The sequence below is a fragment of the Esox lucius genome, chromosome 8 (genome assembly GCF_011004845.1).
Source record: "Esox lucius isolate fEsoLuc1 chromosome 8, fEsoLuc1.pri, whole genome shotgun sequence".
Lineage (NCBI taxonomy): Eukaryota > Metazoa > Chordata > Actinopteri > Esociformes > Esocidae > Esox > Esox lucius.
The window spans coordinates 38,651,888-38,669,902 of NC_047576.1; the positions used below are offsets into that span (position 1 = coordinate 38,651,888).

Here is an 18,015-nt window from a genome sequence, read left to right on the forward strand (position 1 = left end):
GGTATGCAGATTTTGAGCAGGGGTCAGTTAATTTTATTTTATTGTTGTCATGATTTGTTTTATGATTGTGCCATTCTGTTATGACCTACAGTTGAATGGGAATCCATTCAGAAATAAAAGACGTGTTTTGCCTGCTCACTCGCATTTTCTTAACAAATGGTACATATTTTACAATTTTTCCAAGGGTATGCAAACTTTTGAGCAAAACTGTAAGTGTGCATCTCTGCATTTGCAGCATGTTTTCACTATTTATTTCATGTTGTTATGTTTTAAAGGGATAATTCATCCTAGATTCATATTAGCGTGAATTAACACTTACCTTGAATTGTTCTTGAAGGCCCATAGAGTAATTTTTCAAGACAAATCTGTCCCAGCCTGGAATTTGAATAAACCCCCAAAACACCTCCAAAGAAAACTAGTTATTACATCAAAGAACCTGTTATTTACATCAAAGAACCTGTTAATGTTGGAGCGCTAAAAATAACATTTTTATTGTTGCTATATAAATCTCGTATTCAATTGAACTGATACTTCCTAAGTTTACAAATCAGTTTTGTTCACAATGGTATAAATCCCTTTTTTTCAAGTTTCACGGTAATAACCGCTAACAACCCGGAACAACCACTCAGCATTTGCTAGCTACTGATGACATAATTACCGAATACCAGAGGCTGTGTGTGTTTGTTACAGAAAATAGTTGCCAATTTGAAGTCAGCAAATTCCACCAGCTGTTTGAGAGCATCAGTATAGTCAAAAAAATAGAGAGCGCAAACGATTACTGAATTTAGTTTGAAGTGTTTTTTTTTAGTTCTTTTCTGCTTACAATGCAGCTTTTGTTTCTCAGGATACACAGTTTCAATTCAGGAATTTGGACAATGCTAATTATGGGCTGGGACAGGTGAAAAATGGCTTGTTGTGAAAGATTACTCCATGGGCATTCAAGAACAAGGTAAATGTTGCACCCAAATATGAGTCTAGGACTAACTATCCCTTTAAGCTCTAATGTGTGTTTTTACTTCCTAAAATTTCCAAAAACCTGTGGTATTACATTGTTGTTACTGTTGTTAATATGTATTTACATAGCAGTTATATATTAATAAGTGTCAACTTATTACAGGAATTTTGTCACTGTCAAGGCATTCATGTATTTTCTGTAGAGATTCTGTAGACAGATATGTTTGTAATTCAAGATATCTAATCAGGAAGGCATGTTCTGTATGTGTACATTTTGGTGGGAAACATTTTGAGGGAAAAATACATTTGTAAATGCATTTGTTAAATATATTGAATTAGTCTACTTTGCCTTTTTATTAAATAGACATTTAAAAAGTGATAGATTAAAAAATAATTTTAAGTATACCTATTAGAGAATTTGTCTCTTTTTTAAAGAGAAAGTACCCATTTGCGCCAACTTAAACTTGTGTCTTTCATTTGTAGATCAGAAATTTTACAGATCCTCAGAGCCTTATGGTGGAGATGGAAAAACAGACTTCTGGAGAACTAACGTCGGTGGATGTAATCTCTTATGTGGAGGTTCTCTCTCGATCATCCTTGCTGCTGAGCTCTAAAGAGAAGAATGAAACCATGAAACTGGCCATGACCAAAACAACTCTCAGAGTAATCTTTATATTTCACTTCTATTTAGATAAGTATAATGATTTCTCAGTGTTTCGTGTAAATTATGGGATGTTCAAATCTTCTATTCAAGTTCTTTAGTAAAATGAACTAATCTTTCGACTAATTTTGTTAATTTGAGGTAAGGCCTAGAGCAAGCCGCACCCAATAAACAGCAAAAAGTGCTAAAACTGAAAACTTAGAGTCAAGATTCTATATACCAGCATCTTTTTCACCATAGGATACCCCGCTGCCATTTATGACTCAGACGTATATACAGTGGATATAAAAAGTCTATACACCCCTGTTAAAATGCCAGGTTTTTTAGATGTAAAAGAATGAGACAAAGATAAATCATGTCATAACTTTTCCACCTTTAATGTGACCTATAACGTGAATAATTCAATTGAAAAACAAACTGAAATCTTTGAGGGGGAAGAATAAAAACTCACAGTAACCTGGTTGCATTAGTGTGCACACACTCTTATAACTGGGGATGTGTCTGTGTTCAGAAGTAACCAATTAAACGCATGTTAAATAGAAGTCATTACACACCTCCCATCATTTAAAATGACTCTGATTAATCACAAATGAAATTCAGCTATTTCTTAGTTGCATCTCAGAGCAAAAGCCATGGTCCGCAGAGAGCTTCCGAAGCATCAGAGGGATCTCACTGTTGAAAGATATCAGTCAGGAGAAGGGTACAAAATAATTTCCAAAGCATTACATATACATGGAACACAGTGAAGACAGTCATCATCAAGTGGAGTGGCACAACAGAGACATTACCAAGAACTGGACGTCCCTCCAAAATCTATGAAAATACGAGAAAAAAAATGGTCAGGGAGGCTTCCAAGAGGCCTACAGCAACATTCAAGGATCTGCAGGAATTTCTGGCAAGTACTGGCTGTGTGTTACATGTGAGAATAATCTCCCGTATTCTTCATATGAATGGGCTATGGGGTAGGGTGGCAAGACAGAAGCCTTTTCTTACAAAGAAAAACATCCAAGCCCGGCTTAAGTTTGCCAAGACAAGTCCCCCATAATTCAAAAAGGTATGTTTGGCGCAAAAACACTGCACATCACCCAAAGAACACCATACCCACAGTGAAGCATGGTGGTGGCAGCATCATGCTTTGGGGCTGTTTTACTTCAGTGGGAACCGGGGCCTTAGTCAGGGTGGAGGGAATTATGAACAGTTCCAAATACCAGGCAATTCTGACACAAAACCTTCAGGCGTCCGTTAGAAAGCTGAAGATGAAGTTCAACTTTCAGGACGACAATGACCCAAAGCACACATCCAAATCCACAAAAGCATGTCTTCACCAGAAGAAGATTAACGTTTTGGAATGGCCCAGCCAGAGCCCAGACCTGAATCCAATTGAACATCTGTGGGGTGATCTGAAGAGGGCTGTGCACAGGAGATGTCCTCGAAATCTGACAGATTTGGAGCGAGGAATGAACACTTTCCAGAGAGCTGGTCTGTGTTTATGCCCATTCACCATAGTTCACACTCTCTTAGGCCTTAACCCCACCCAGCTATTTAAGTATTCAAATGGGGACACTCTGGCCTGCTAAACTGATCTTATTGGTCTCTAATAAACACATACTATATCAAACCAAATAAAGTTTTCTTCATATGGACTTACAATACATATAAACAGTACAGTGAAAGGTAAAGTAGCTTAGCAGCAGGATTCATTAAAAACAGTAGCAGCAATGTAAGTGCAGATATTGCGGGAGGACAGCCACTGAGTCATTATAGGTTTATAGATTAGGCATAATCACACACACCTGGAAGAATGACCGGTCAATCAGATAGCTTATTATCACGCTAAGTGACTCGTTCACTTTTGTGAAGACTATGCAAACTTAATAGCTAAGCATAATCATGCAAAAGCTAGAAACCAGGAAATGTTAGCTAGCTGGTAAGTCAGTATTGTTACCTAGTTAGCTAACGTAAACAGCAACGTCATTTACGGTGCAAACATAATATATAAACATAATCACACACAAGCTAGAAATCAGGAAATGTTAGCTAGATGGTAAGTCAGTATTGTTACCTAGTTAGCTAACGTAAGTAGTAACGTAATTTAATCTGCAAACATAATATATAAGCATAATCACACACAAGCTAGAAATCAGGAAATGTTATCTAGCTGGTAAGTTTATGTGGTTACCTAGCTAGCCAACGTTAACGGTAACGTCAGTAGCTATAGCTAGATTACTAGTAATACAGCTGACAACTTCTTGAAAGGGAATTACTGTACCTGTAGCTATTTAGCAAACATTACACTTAACCGTATAGATGTAGGAATGTTTCACAGCAGACTGAAACAATTATATATCCCCTGATTACATACGTCTTTTGTTGTTTGCATTTAGTCTGTTTAGTTTGTTGCGTCTTTCGTTACCGTTCAATACTCCAACAATCTATGCATCTTTCATTGTCCCTGTCATAACTGCCATGATTGTCCTTTTCTTGTAAATGTAATCCGTGGACAGTTATTTTATACAAGAGGAGCTAGTTGGCACTTTCCACCATTGGCACTGCAATGAAATGCCTACATTTTGCCTGAGAGTATTGAACAGTATCAAAGTCTGAGATTTCCTCATCGTCATCCAATTAATCTTCTGAGTTATGGCATCATTTGTACTCCAGAAAGTAGTTTCTCACAACTTTATTGATAACAACAGCATAATTCAGGGCAGCGATGTGATTCACAGCTGTAGCAATGGGATGGCAGTTGTCCTTTTTGGAAAATCCCAGTATCACAATGATTTATTGACCAAGCAGTCGTGTTATGACAAACTCTGTTTACATGATAGACCAATCAGAACTCAGTATGTCAGCATGTCCAGCCCCTTCATTATCTCAGCCAATGGAAGGAAAAGTCCTGTGTTTTAGCTTAAAATTGTATTCGCATTTACACTTCATGCTAGTTTGTTATTAAGTCACATTAAAGTTCACATCTTCAAGAAGGCATTTCTGCAAAAAAACAACATGTCCCAGAACATGTTTTTCTGCTTACAAACGGCTCTCCTGAAAAGTAGTGCCATGCGACAGAAGCCCAGTTTCCTGAATTCTGCAGATATGGATCAATCATTTTAACACAAGGTCTTTCCAAGAGTCATTGATCTTCTAGAAAACTTCTGAAATGTTCTATACTTTCTTGGCCACATTCTGTAGGCTACTATTTCTTTTAACAGATCTTGCGTTTGCAAGACAGCCTCGGCTGTACCTGCACGACGCAGTACAGTCCTCACTCGAAACCATACAGAACGCTGTCAAACTGCAGAGCCCCGCAACCCCACTATGGTATACAACTGCAGATACTTGTTCTGTAGCGAAAATAACAGCTCCTAGGCCCACATGACTTGATCTGGGCTTGGCCAATTCCCTTTTATTTTATGTCTGTATTGATATGTTGAAATTTTATGATTAGCCTAGTGGCAAATGATCATTTACTGCAACCATCCCACAGCGACATGTCGGTGTCGCCATCTAGGACTTTTCCACTCAGATCTCCCCAATGATGCCAGTGATTTGTTAGTCAATAGGAAAAATATCTGTCACTATTTGCCCAACTCCTGTAGTTTGGACACTGGTTAGGAGTGCAGCAAATCGCTCTCTCGCATCCACCTTGACCGATCTCTGACCACTTTATTACTTTAACAACAGCCATGTCTTGCAATGCCTGAATATTTATGACTTCTTGTCGGGCTACTTGATACATTTTGAAAAATGATATGTTTTTTGATTATATATCAGATCTTATTTGAAGGTTACATAGTTACATAGTCAATAGGGCTAATTTGGATACCTTATATGGGTAATTGTAGGCATTCTTTGGGCGGAGACTGTATGCTGATTCACGTATGCAGAAGTATAGTATGGGTCTGATTTATCAATGGAGCATGTGTGTACGCCAATTTGATAAATCCCAATACTTTAGTGCGCACGCAAATCGTACGATATCCACATATGCCAGAATTGAGTTAGAAACTTCCCAACTTACAGATGATGTGGTATACTTCAGATCATGAGCTGTTCGAAGCCTTCACCATACTTTTTTCTTCCCATCATTCTGGTACAGGTTGATTTTAGTTTCATCTGTCCAAAGAATGCTGTTCCAGAACTGGCTTTATTAGATGTTTTTATTAGATGTTATTAGAAGTCTAATCTGACCTTTCTATTCTTGAGGCTTATGAATGGTTTGCATCAAGTATTTTCTTGATGATAGACTTTGATAATGATATGCCTACCTCCTTGAGAGTGTTCTTCACTTGGCTGGATGTTGTGAAGCAGTTTGTCTTTACCATAGAAAGGATCCTACGATCATCCACCACTGTTGTGTTTCATGGACATCCAGGCCTTTTTGTGTTGCAGAGATCACCAGTGCCTTATTTTTTTCGCAGAATGTACCAAACTGTTGATTTACCCGCTCCTAATGTTCCTTCTACATTTTTGATGGAATTATTTTTGCAGCCCAAGGATGGCCTGTAGGCATTGAGAGCTCTATTGACCGCATGTTGGGGGTTCACAGCAACAGCTTCCAAATGCGAATGCCAGACCTGAAATCAACTCCTTTTACCTACTTAATTGATTAAGATATAATGAAGGAATAGCCCACACCTGTCCCCAAGACAGCTTTTGAGTCAATTGTCCAATTACTGTTGGTCCCTTTAAAAAAGTTGTAATTCCTAAACCCTTCCTCCAATATATAATATTCACTATTTAACATTAACTTGAATATACAGTTGTGCTCATAAGTTTGCATACCCTGGCAGAAATTGTGAAATTATGGCATTGATTTGGGAAAATATGAGAGATCATGAAAATGTTATTTAAGTATAGTGATCATATGAGGCCATTTATTATCATAGAGTTGTTTGGCTCCTTTTTAAATCATAATGTTAACAGAAATCACCCAAATGGCCCTGATCAAAAGTTTACATACCCTTGAATGTTTGGCCTTGGTACAGACACACAAGATGACACACACAGGTTAAAATGGCAATTAAAGGTGAATTTCCCACACCTGTGGCTTTTTAAATTGCAATTAGTGTCTGTGTATAAATAGTCAATGAATTTCTTAGCTGTCAAGTGGATGCACTGAGCAGGTTAGATACTGAGCCATGGGGAGCAGAAAAGAACTGTCAAAAGACCTGTGTAACAAAGTAATGGAATAATAAAGATATCCAAAGCCTTGCAAATGCCAGTCAGTACTGTTCAATCACTTATTAAGAAGTAGAAAATTCAAGGATCTCTTGATACCAAGCCAAGGTCAGGTAGACCAAGAAAGATTTCAGCCAAAACTGCCAGAAGAATTGTTCGGGATGCAAAGAAATACAGTGTGCTCTGGAAAAATACGTTGTGGTTGTTTCAAGGAGCACAATATGATGATACTTGAACAAAAATGAGCTGCATGGTCAAGTTTCCAGAAAGAAGCCTTTACTGCGCCAATGCCACAAAAAAGCTTGGTTACAATATGCCCGACAACACCTTGACACGCCTCACAGCTACTGGCACAGCTACTGGCACACTGTAATTTGGAGTGATGAGACCAAAATAGAGTTTTATGGTCGCAACCATAAGCGCTATGTTTGGAGAGGGGTCAACAAGGCCTATAGTGAACAGAATACCATCCCCACTGTGAGCCATGGTGGTGGTTCACTGATGTTTTGGGGGAGGAAATGTTGTGGAAATTGATAAGATGAATGCAGCAGGTTATCAATAAATACTTTTCTTCTACACAAACGCTGCGCATGGGACGCACTTGGACTTTCCAGCACGACAATGACCCTAAGCACAAGGCCAAGTTAACCCCCCCAGTGGTTACAGCAGTAAAAAGGGGAAGGTTGGAATGGCCATCAGAGTCTCCTGACCTTAATATCATCAAGCCACTCTGGGGAGATCTCAAACGTGCACTTCATGCAAGACAACCAAAGATTTTATATGACCTGGAGGAATTTTGCCAAGACGAATGGGCAACTATACCACCTGCAAGAATTCTGGGCCTCATAACTATTACAAAAGACTGCACGCTGTCATTGATGCTAAAGGGGGCAATACACAGCTTTAAGAACTAAGGGTATGCTGACTTTTGAACAGTGGTCCTTTAATTTTTTCTTTGTTGCCATGTTTTATTTTATGATTGTGCCATTCTGTTATAAACTAGAGTTGAATATGAATCCCATGAGAAATAAAATAAATGTGTTTTGCCTGCTCACTCAAATAGTACATACATTTCCAATTATTCAAGGGTATGCAAACTTTTGAGCACAACAGCCAAAATAACAAAACTTGTGTCAATGTCCAATTATTTCCGGACCTAACTGGACATTTCAATGAAACATGGACAAGCCCAAACATTGTCTACCTGGGTTTCAGACAAGGAAGTGGATGACATTTTTTCTTTTTACTTTTAAACGCTGCAAAATTTTAGAAAAAGTGATTTGCTGTTAGATCTACCAATGAAGCTCAATGATTATACTGCCACCTACCAAAAACCTGCGAGGGGCGTCAGTTTCAATCTGAACCCTGATCTCTTGATGAACATATAACATTTATTTAAAGAGCAGCTTTTTTCTCTGGGGCATTGCACAAAATTATACAGAAAAGCTAATACCCCCAATTTCAAGATTAGAATAATGCAAAGCTCTTTTCTCTTGCTACCCTAATAAGACAAATAAACTTCAGTTAGTGCTAAGTCTGCGAGTATCTTAAAATGAAAACATTCGATCACATTACCCAAGTAGTAGCCTCTCTGCACTCGCTGCCTGTTGATGCTAGGGCTTTTCAACCTAAAAATAATTACATCCTATCTATCTCTCTGAACTGGTCCTGCTGTACGTCATGAATTTATACACTCCAGATACAAGACTCTTATAGTAGAGTTTTTAAAGAAAGAGGGCAAGGCAGGGCTTTCTCCCATAGCGCTCCATTATTGTGGAATGATCTGCCGATTTATGTGAGAGACACAGACTTGTCTGGTAAATACTAATCTCTTCAGTAAAGTCTATAATTAAGTATAATCTGGATGTAACGGCGGGGGGTGAGGAAAGGGAGCCAGTTGCAGGCAGAGTGTCACCAGCCTTCTAGGCACCACGGTTTCGGCTAATCACCTTCACCCCGGATTGTCCCCATATTGTTGCCCACACCTGTTTCCCATTCTCACCGGACTCTGTTTTGGAGTCTTTTTACCTCACTTTACTTTGGCCTTGCCCAGTCAGTTTTTTTACGTGCTTTGGACTAAAATGTGACAAAAACTTAAGGGCATTTTGTTGACTAAAATGTATCACTGTTTTTGTGATTTTAACAAGAACTAGACAAAATCATTATTCAAGAGTTATAAATGTAACAGAAAAATATATTTTAGTCAAAATGACTAAAACTAGACTATATCAAAAAAGGATGCCAAAATTAACACTGGTGAATGAATGTGTGTATATTTGTAACTGAAGGCCACACTATGTTTGGCTGCTTAAACTTAACTACACTATTAGCCTTAGGGCTTTTACAATAACATAGCTTCCTTGTGGAATCTGCTATGGAATTGACCAGTATAGTCTATGGTTTTATTTTATTTAGTTTTTATTCTATTTCTATTTTCTTAATATATGCAATGCACAATGAATTGCCTATTTAATATATGTTTTTATTATAGTATTCTATTGTATTTTTATATTTTTCTTTTTCTTTGTAAAGTACATTGAATGCTTCTATATATGAATGGTGCTATATAAATTCACTTGCTTGCTTGCTAAGTTTGAACAGTCTATGCGAGAACAGAGTTGTGGACTAATTGGCAGGAATTGTACAGTTTTTTAACATTAGTCATTGTAGTCCTTATACACATTGCCTAACTACAATGACTAGGTTCTGTGTCCAGGCCCTCTACAATCTGTCGTGCCTAAAAAGGTCTACTCTGGAACATCCAAAAGTTAATATTTTTACAGTTGTGCTAAAAGATTTGCATTCCCTTGCAGAATTGGTAATATATGTACCATTTGTAAAGAAAACATGAGTGAGCAGTCAAAACACACTTTTATTTCTTATGGGATTCACGTTCAACTGTAGGTCATAACAAAATAGCACAATCATAAATCAAAACAAATGCATACCCTTAGTTCTTAATACTGTGTATTGCCCCCTTTAGCATCAGTCTTTTGTAATAGTTGTCTATGAGGCCCCAAATTCTTGCAGGTGGTATAGCTGCCCATTTGTCTTGGCATAATGCCTCCAGGTCATGCAAAGTCTTTGGTCGTCTTGCATGAACCACACGTTTGAGAACTCCCCAGAGTGGCTTGATGATATTAGGGTCAGGAGACTGTGATGGCCACTCCAGAACCTTCACCTTTTTCTGCTGTAACCACTGGGGGGTCAACGTGGCCTTTTGCTTAGAGTTATTGTCATGCTGGAAAGTCCAAGAGTGTCCCATGCACAGCTTCCGTGCAGAAGAATGAAAATAGTCTGCTAGTATTTTCTGATTACATGCTGCATTCATCTTGCCATCAATTTTTACAAGATTCCCCATGCCTTTAGAGCTCACACACCCCCAAAACATCAGTGAGCCACCACTATGTTACATGTTCGAATGTTACATGTTTGAATCCCTGGCTAGGCCACGTTTTTATTAATATTTGGTTTAAATAACTGTCCCCTTTTAATAATAACAAAAATACATAGTTCTAATGGAGCACTTTGGAAGGACCAAACGATGCTTTACTACTAGTAGCTACAAAATCCAAACTAAGGTAGGAAAGAGTAATTACACAACACACAAACACACACACTATGAAGGGAAATGTTTCATTTCCAAAAAACGGTTCATTCACTCTAAGCTTTTCAGCTCACTGCATAGGGGTGTCACCTGCTGGTCAGGAATAAATATCACACATTTAATGTTTGTCACATTCAGTAATAGGTTGCAGGACACAGGGGCAGAGGTTTTCCAAAAAAAAGTTACTTTTAATAAGACCAGGACTTGGGTAGGAACATAGCAATTAAACAATGACAGACAAGAAACACAAGGGCAGGAGGAACTTAAATAGGGACTTAAATAAGGGGTAAAAAAGACACAACGGAAACAAATCACTATGATGAGACTAAATAGAGACATGTAACTAGAACTAAAACACAGAACATAGAACTGCAACACCATTACAGTTTATGTAGATTTTTCTTTCCATAAGAATACACAAAACTTTGTAGCACAGTGGTTTGGTGTGGTTATGGTTATTGCGAAGGGGAATTTGAATGTGGGCTTGTATCCCACATTCTTCCCTTTCAAGATTTTTTTAACTGCATCGTTGAAATGTTTTGGATTATGAAGGCAAGTGTGTCATACGACACAGTAAATGAAACAAATTATATGAACAACAATAAATGGTATCGTTTGAACTCAAAAAGTTTGCTAAATTTAATCTGGTTTTGATCTCGCACAACTATCTAATGATTATGAGTCGACTACGCTACCGGTTGCACCATCACTGGATTGAATAGGGTAGCAACTTTTTCCCCTGACATTACTAAATAAGGTGACCAGTAGATGTCAGTATTAGAAAGTCTCAGGCATTGAACAACTATACAGTAGAAGCCTGCATTTTACAAGAGGCTTTGGAAAAGCACGTGATTCATTCATCATGTGGTGATCATGCATTTGAATTATAAATCTCTATGAGTGAAATGCTGTAGTTCAACATTCATAAAATATGGTGGCTGCAATGCTTGATTTAAGATGTGATATTAAAAACTGATGAACAAACATTCCTGAAGTAGGATCTACAAACGCAGTGTTGCCAGTGTTTCAACAAAACAATAAATAAGAAAGCAAACATCAGGACTCACACCGGGCATTCCAAAGCATTTATGTATCTGTCCATAGCTCATTGAGCTATAGTCTGCAGTATTTTGATAACCACCTGTTATTGATAATCCATGACATGCGCAGAAACTTAATGACATTCATCAGTAAATTTATTAATTTCATTATTTCAAGATTAGACTCAAGTCTCTAGTTTCAAATGTATTAAGGCATGTTTTGAATGCACTATGTGTTTCAAAACGCTATCTGATGGTTGTGTTTCACAGCAAGCCTTGGCTTCACTAACCAGTCTTCATTCCACTACTCATTTAGCTCATGAGTTAATAGGTTCGGGTCTACTCACTGTATGAAATACTTATTTTCTTAAGTTCCTGTCCATTGCCATTAGCCAATGTATACTTACAAAAGGATATCTAAAAATCCCTTTTTGTTACTTCATACTTAAAATTATTTTGTTAATCTGCCTTCCTTTTTCTCCCACAGACATTTTTAAATGTGGTGAACAATTTGGTTGAGAAAGATGAGTTGGTGGCTTGGAAGAGAATCAAACAAGAGCACCGGGACTACACCATCACCAAACTCTTACATACAGTGGAAGAGAGTACTCTGATCCTGGCCAAGAATTATGAAACAACAACGGAGATTGAGATCTATGAGCGTGAAATGGGTAAGACCAAGACCCCAATGTCGGCATGGACACACCGATTGCATTTGCCGGCAAACAGTAACCAAGCACAACTGAACAGAGTCACAATTACAAATTAAAGCTGCAAGCAGCATTTGGAGGGTTTCAGCATTGAAGCTACTACTAGCCAGAATGCACATATTGTTTTTATGTATATCTATTGTTGCAAGCAACAATCAATGGTTTTTCCTTTCCTATAGTGTGCCCATGTGGCCAACTTGAAACCTCTTTCACACAAACTAAAATCACAACTCTGATCATGTGTACCAAATGTAATCACACTGAGGGAAAAAGAACAACAGATGTTGTGTTATGGCTATTTTGCCGACACTGTTTGGCAAATTGAGTTTACTTGCATGTTACTTTGCAATAGTTTTCAGGACATTGACCTCAATTAGTATTATAATATCATTTTCTGAATCAGATAAATATGGATACGTCATAAGTCTGACACTATCAGAGCAGTACACCTTAAGCACCAAACAATGTAAATAGGTATTTGTTAGAATTTTTCAGAATGTAATAAATGGAGCCTAATTAAATGGGAAATATAATTATTATGCTCTTCCCCAGCGCACAGCATATTAATGAATTCAACTTTAGCTTTTTGTAAAATTATGCAGAACAGAATAGATAATCATTATAATTTTCAAAGATATGTTTACTGAAGTATGTGTTTTAACATCAATGATTGAGCAAACAATCTTGTTTAATTGTTTAATTTTGATGATCAAAGTCTATTACAGGTGGCAACAATGAAACAATACCAGATGTTAATTTATTTGGAAAACATCCCTATTCTTACTGTAAAAATGTTTGACTTCGGTAGGTCATGGGCATATAGCCTACATGCCCATGTGGTGTTGTTAAATTACAACTCAGATTTCGTTTTAATTTAATGGTGCGATTTAAAGGTGCAATTGATAAGTTTAGCCCTCAGAAGTGGAACTGTAGAAACAAATGAAAACAGATGAATTAATTAAGACCTGAGAATGGGTTATCTACTGATGGTTAAACAAATAACACCCTTTCTGCCAAAGGCACATTTTAAATACCTAAAGCATTGGTTATAATGTTCATGTCACGAGAATGATTTAAGATGAATTAACACTAGCTTAGACTGAGACTTTTTTAGCAGTTTTTATGCAAATGTCATTATGCAAATGAAAACAGAGAATTAACTTTGCTACATGAGCATAGATTAGCTATTGAGGCCTGAAAGCATGACAAGATCTCTAAATGGTCAAATTATTATTAGCTAAACCAGGCATGGGCAACTGGCGGCCCCCACCCCCTCTTTATTTACCTACTAGCTAGGTAACGTCATTAGCATTTACTGCTAACGTTAGCATCATTCGCTGTTTTTTATTGACTCGGCTATCTATACCATACCATACCATCTTCTTCCGCTTATCCTGGGCCGGGTCGCGGGGGCAGCAGTCTAAGCAGGGATGCCCAGACTTCCCCCAGCTCTTCCGGGGGGACACCGAGGCGTTCCCAGGCCAGCTGGGAGACATAGTCCCTCCAGCGTGTCCTAGGTCTTCCCCGGGGTCTCCTCCCGGTGGGACGGGACCGGAACACCTTCCCAGGAAGGCGTTCCGGAGGCATCCGAAACAGATGCCCAAGCCACCTCAGCTGACCCCTCTCGATGTGGAGGAGCAGCGGCTCTACTCTGAGCTCCTCCCGGGTGACCGAGCTTCTCACCCTATCTCTAAGGGATCGCCCAGCCACCCTGCGGAGAAAGCTCATTTCGGCCGCCTGTATCCGGGATCTTGTCCTTTCGGTCATGACCCAAAGCTCATGACCATAGGTGAGAGTAGGAACGTAGATTGACCGGTAAATCGAGAGCTTCGCCTTGCGGCTCAGCTCTTTCTTCACCACGACAGACCGATACATCAACCGCATTACTGCAGAAGCTGCACCGATCCGTCTGTCAATCTCCCGTTCCTTCCTTCCCTCACTCGTGAACAGGACCCCTAGATACTTAAACTCCTCCACTTGAGGCAGGCACTCTCCACCAACCTGAAGTGGGCAAGCCACCCTTTTCCGACTGAGGACCATGGCCTCGGATTTGGAGGTACTGATTTTCATCCCCACCGCTTCACACTCGGCTGCAAAACGTCCAAGTGCATGCTGAAGGTCCTGGCTTGAAGGGGCCAACACGACAACATCATCCGCAAAGAGCAGAGACGAAATCGTGTGGTCCCCAAACCTGACACCCTCCGGCCCCTGGCTGCGCCTAGAAATTCTGTCCATAAAATATACGAACAGAACCGGTGACAAAGGGCAGCCCTGCTGGAGTCCAACATGCACAGGGAACAAGTCAGACTTACTGCCGGCAATGTGGACCAAGCTCCTGCTCCTCCTGAATCCGAGGTTCTACTATCGGCCGTATTCACCTCTCCAGAACCCTGGCATAGACTTTCCCGGGGAGGCTGAGAAGTGTGATCCCCCTATAGTTGGAACACACCCTCCGGTCCCCCTTCTTAAAAAGAGGGACCACCACACCGGTCTGCCATACCAGAGGCACTGTCCCCGACTGCCACGCGATGTTCCACAGGCGTGTCAGCCAAGACAGCCCCACAACATCCAGAGACTTGAGGTACTCAGGGCGGATCTCATCCACCCCCGGTGCCTTGCCACCGAGGAGTTTCTTAACCACCTCTGTGACTTCAGCCCGGGTGATGGACGAGTCCACCTCTGAGCCCTCATCCTCTGCTTCCTCAATGGAAGACGTGACGGCGGGATTGAGGAGATCCTCGAAGTACTCCTTCCACCGCCCGACGACATCCCCAGTTGAAGTCAACAGCTGCCCACCTCTACTGTAAACAGCGTTGGTAGGGCACTGTTTCCCTCTCCTGAGGCGCCGGATGGTTTGCCAGAATCTCTTCGAGGCCAGCCGATAGTCCTTCTCCATGGCCTCACCGAACTCCTCCCAGGCCCAAGTTTTTGCCTCCACAACCACCCGGGCTGCAGTCCGCTTGGCCTGTCCGTACCCGTCAGCTGCCTCAGGAGTCCCACAAGCCAACCCAGGCCTGATAGGACTCCTTCTTCAGCTTGACGGCATCCCTTACTTCCGGTGTCCACCACCGGGTTCGGGGATTGCCGCCTCGACAGGCACCGGAGACCTTACGGCCACAGCTCTGAGCAGCCGCTTCGACAATGGAGGTGGAGAACATGGTCCACTTGGACTCAATATCTCCAGCCTCCCTCAGGATCCGGTCGAAGCTCTGCCGGAGGTGGGAGATCTCTCTGACAGGAGAATCGGCCAGACGTTCCCAGCAGACCCTTACAGTACGCTTGGGTCTGCCGAGTCTGTCCAGCTTCCTCCAGGGATCGGGTTGTCGAGGCCCCCGCCTTCGACTGCCGCCCGATCCTCTACGCACCGACCCCTTATGGTCCCTCCTGTAGGTGGTGAGACCACGGGAAGGCGGCCCCACGTCGCTCCTTCGGACTGAGCACGGCTGGACCCCGTGGGGAAAGGCCCGGCCACCAGGCGCTCACATACGAGCCCCAACCTCGGGCCTGGCTCCAGGGTGGGGCCCTGGCTGCGCCATACCGGGCGACGTCACAGTCCTCAAAATGGTTTCCATCATTAAAGGTTATTTGAATAATGGTATTATAATTGTAATTGTTGCATGTGTTGACGACAATGAGATGACAAAAATTAGTGCAAGCAATTTTCAATCCACCACATGGTGGCGATAATGGGATTTTTACATTTGCCAGCTCACCATGCTCACCTCGTTTTTGTTACAGCCCTGAATAGAAGTAGTTAAGTCCATCGCCAAAAAAAGGAACATATTTGCAATTGGGATCTATTAACATTTTGAATTTGTGAAAAAGCCTTAAAACTTCTCCTATGGCACCAAATATTCACTTGAATTAATATGTGGCATCTATGGTCAAAGGTCTTCAAAATTTATATATACCAGGTAAGACAAAAAATGTGTCCGCTATTGACGTATGAACTTGTATAGATGTGTGGTTTTGCGCGTATAGGCACACAATTCTTACATGCTTAATCAGATTTAATCTTTACTTCACAATCTTTAGACGACAATGTGTGTAAGCTCTTTTTATTTAATCACACGGTGGCACTATAGATTTTTTGGACATATGCAACCTTACGACATTCATCCGCTTGAGTTGGAGCCCTGAAAAGAGGTTGTGGAACCCATTAACTCCATCATTTTGAATATGTAAAAACACTCCAACTTAACTTAAAATCATCTATGCCACATTTGGTACTACTGCGTTCATATGGGTTTCTCAGCACAAATGGTGCAATAAAGATGTCAAGTACTGTTTGCAGAAACCTGCTCAATGCTGCTTGCCGCTTTAATTATTATTATTATTAGCCGGGCTAATAATTATTATTCCCGTGAGATAAAATGGCTTAAAAGTAAAAAAAAATGTATGGTAGTAAAGGGCCAAAGGACGCAATTTCTGGCATGCATGTCAGCCTCAAGGAGGTGCTGTCACAAGCCTCGAAAGATGCACTTTTTGCAAGCTCACCACGCCCACCCCTTGTGACCTAGAGTCTTGAAAATTGTTATCTCCTCATGGTGAAATGTTTTGCCATTGGGATCCAAAAAGTTTGCAATGATGGATTTACTGCCATTGTGGATTTTTTTAAAAACACTAAATAATTAACTTTTCTGGCACCAAATGTCCGATCTTCACCTACTTTGATATTTGGCATCTAGGGACCAAGGTCCTCAAAAGTTATATCAGCCCGGCCAGTATGTCAAAAAACATGGATGCTATTTATTAATGAAGATGTTCGGGGGCGTGGTTTTGCACATGGCATCTAGACTAGGGCTGCGACTAATTATTATTTTGGTAGTCGACTAATCTGTTGATTATTTTTTAGATTCGTCACTTAGTCAACGATTAATTTTGTCACGCCCTCTATCTCTGCTGTGGGCGGGGCTGCTGTACCGGGCACCAGTGCATGTTTACTTAACCTGCTCAAGTCTGCACAGCTGTAAATGTCACCTAGTTGTCCAGTCTCTGCCTTAACATAACATAAGTTCCCATAGCAAATTAAAATAAAGACCCATGAAGCATATGAATATGAAACTTAAGCTTGATAGCTTAATTAAATCTATTTGTAACATTAATGTGATCACAATAAAAATCAATTCATTAAATGAGGATGTTCTCTGTCAAGACTTAAGCCATTTGAAGGGTACATGGGCCTCTCTTCAGTACTACTAAAACAGAAAGAACCAATCAATAAGCTGCATTAATTAACAAGTTGAAGGTTATGTATCATAGTAACCTATCTGTGATAAACTAATTAAACCATTAAACTAATTAAATATCTTACAACTGAATTACTGATATAATTCCAACACACAGACTAACTAGCTATTGTTAAGTGGAGCAGGTTTACTGTTCAGAAAGAACAGTAGTATCAACACAAGGAATAAAATAGGAAAGACGAGACAGGGTAGGCTACTCCTATAATTCACTGATTTAATATTGCACTTAACGCATTAGCTAACAACTGAAATACTGGCTCTTAGCCAGCACCATCCATGAGACCTTGATTTCAGACGGGTAAACTAACAAACATTACGATACTAATATTATAGGTAATTGACTAAAGCACGAAATGGTCCCAAAACGTACCCATGCGGAGCAGACAACACAGCTTCAGGGTGCTTACGTTTAAGATGTTCATGAATCACTGTAGTGCTGCCGTGAAATGACAACTCTGCTTTATATTGTTTGCACTGAACTTGTTTTGCTGGTATGTTTTTGATGAAATGCTCCTGTACTAATGAAAGTTTTGGTATTTCTCACTGCTGCTCCGTCATTCATACTTCTTCATGAGTACTAGCCTTGCAGTCATGGCAGACAATGGAAGCGATACTG

The 18,015-nt window shown here is 40.2% G+C and overlaps 1 protein-coding gene across 1 annotated transcript in view; it reads left to right on the plus strand.

The window, feature by feature from the left end:
• Positions 1–18,015, plus strand: part of adgrl4 (adhesion G protein-coupled receptor L4) — a 522,719-nt gene that overhangs the window by 451,260 nt on the left and 53,444 nt on the right. The window contains exons 10-11 of the mRNA XM_034293731.1: positions 1,438–1,617; positions 11,928–12,111. Of these exons, the coding sequence (XP_034149622.1) occupies positions 1,438–1,617; positions 11,928–12,111 (364 nt within the window). The remainder of the gene's footprint in view (positions 1–1,437; positions 1,618–11,927; positions 12,112–18,015) is intronic.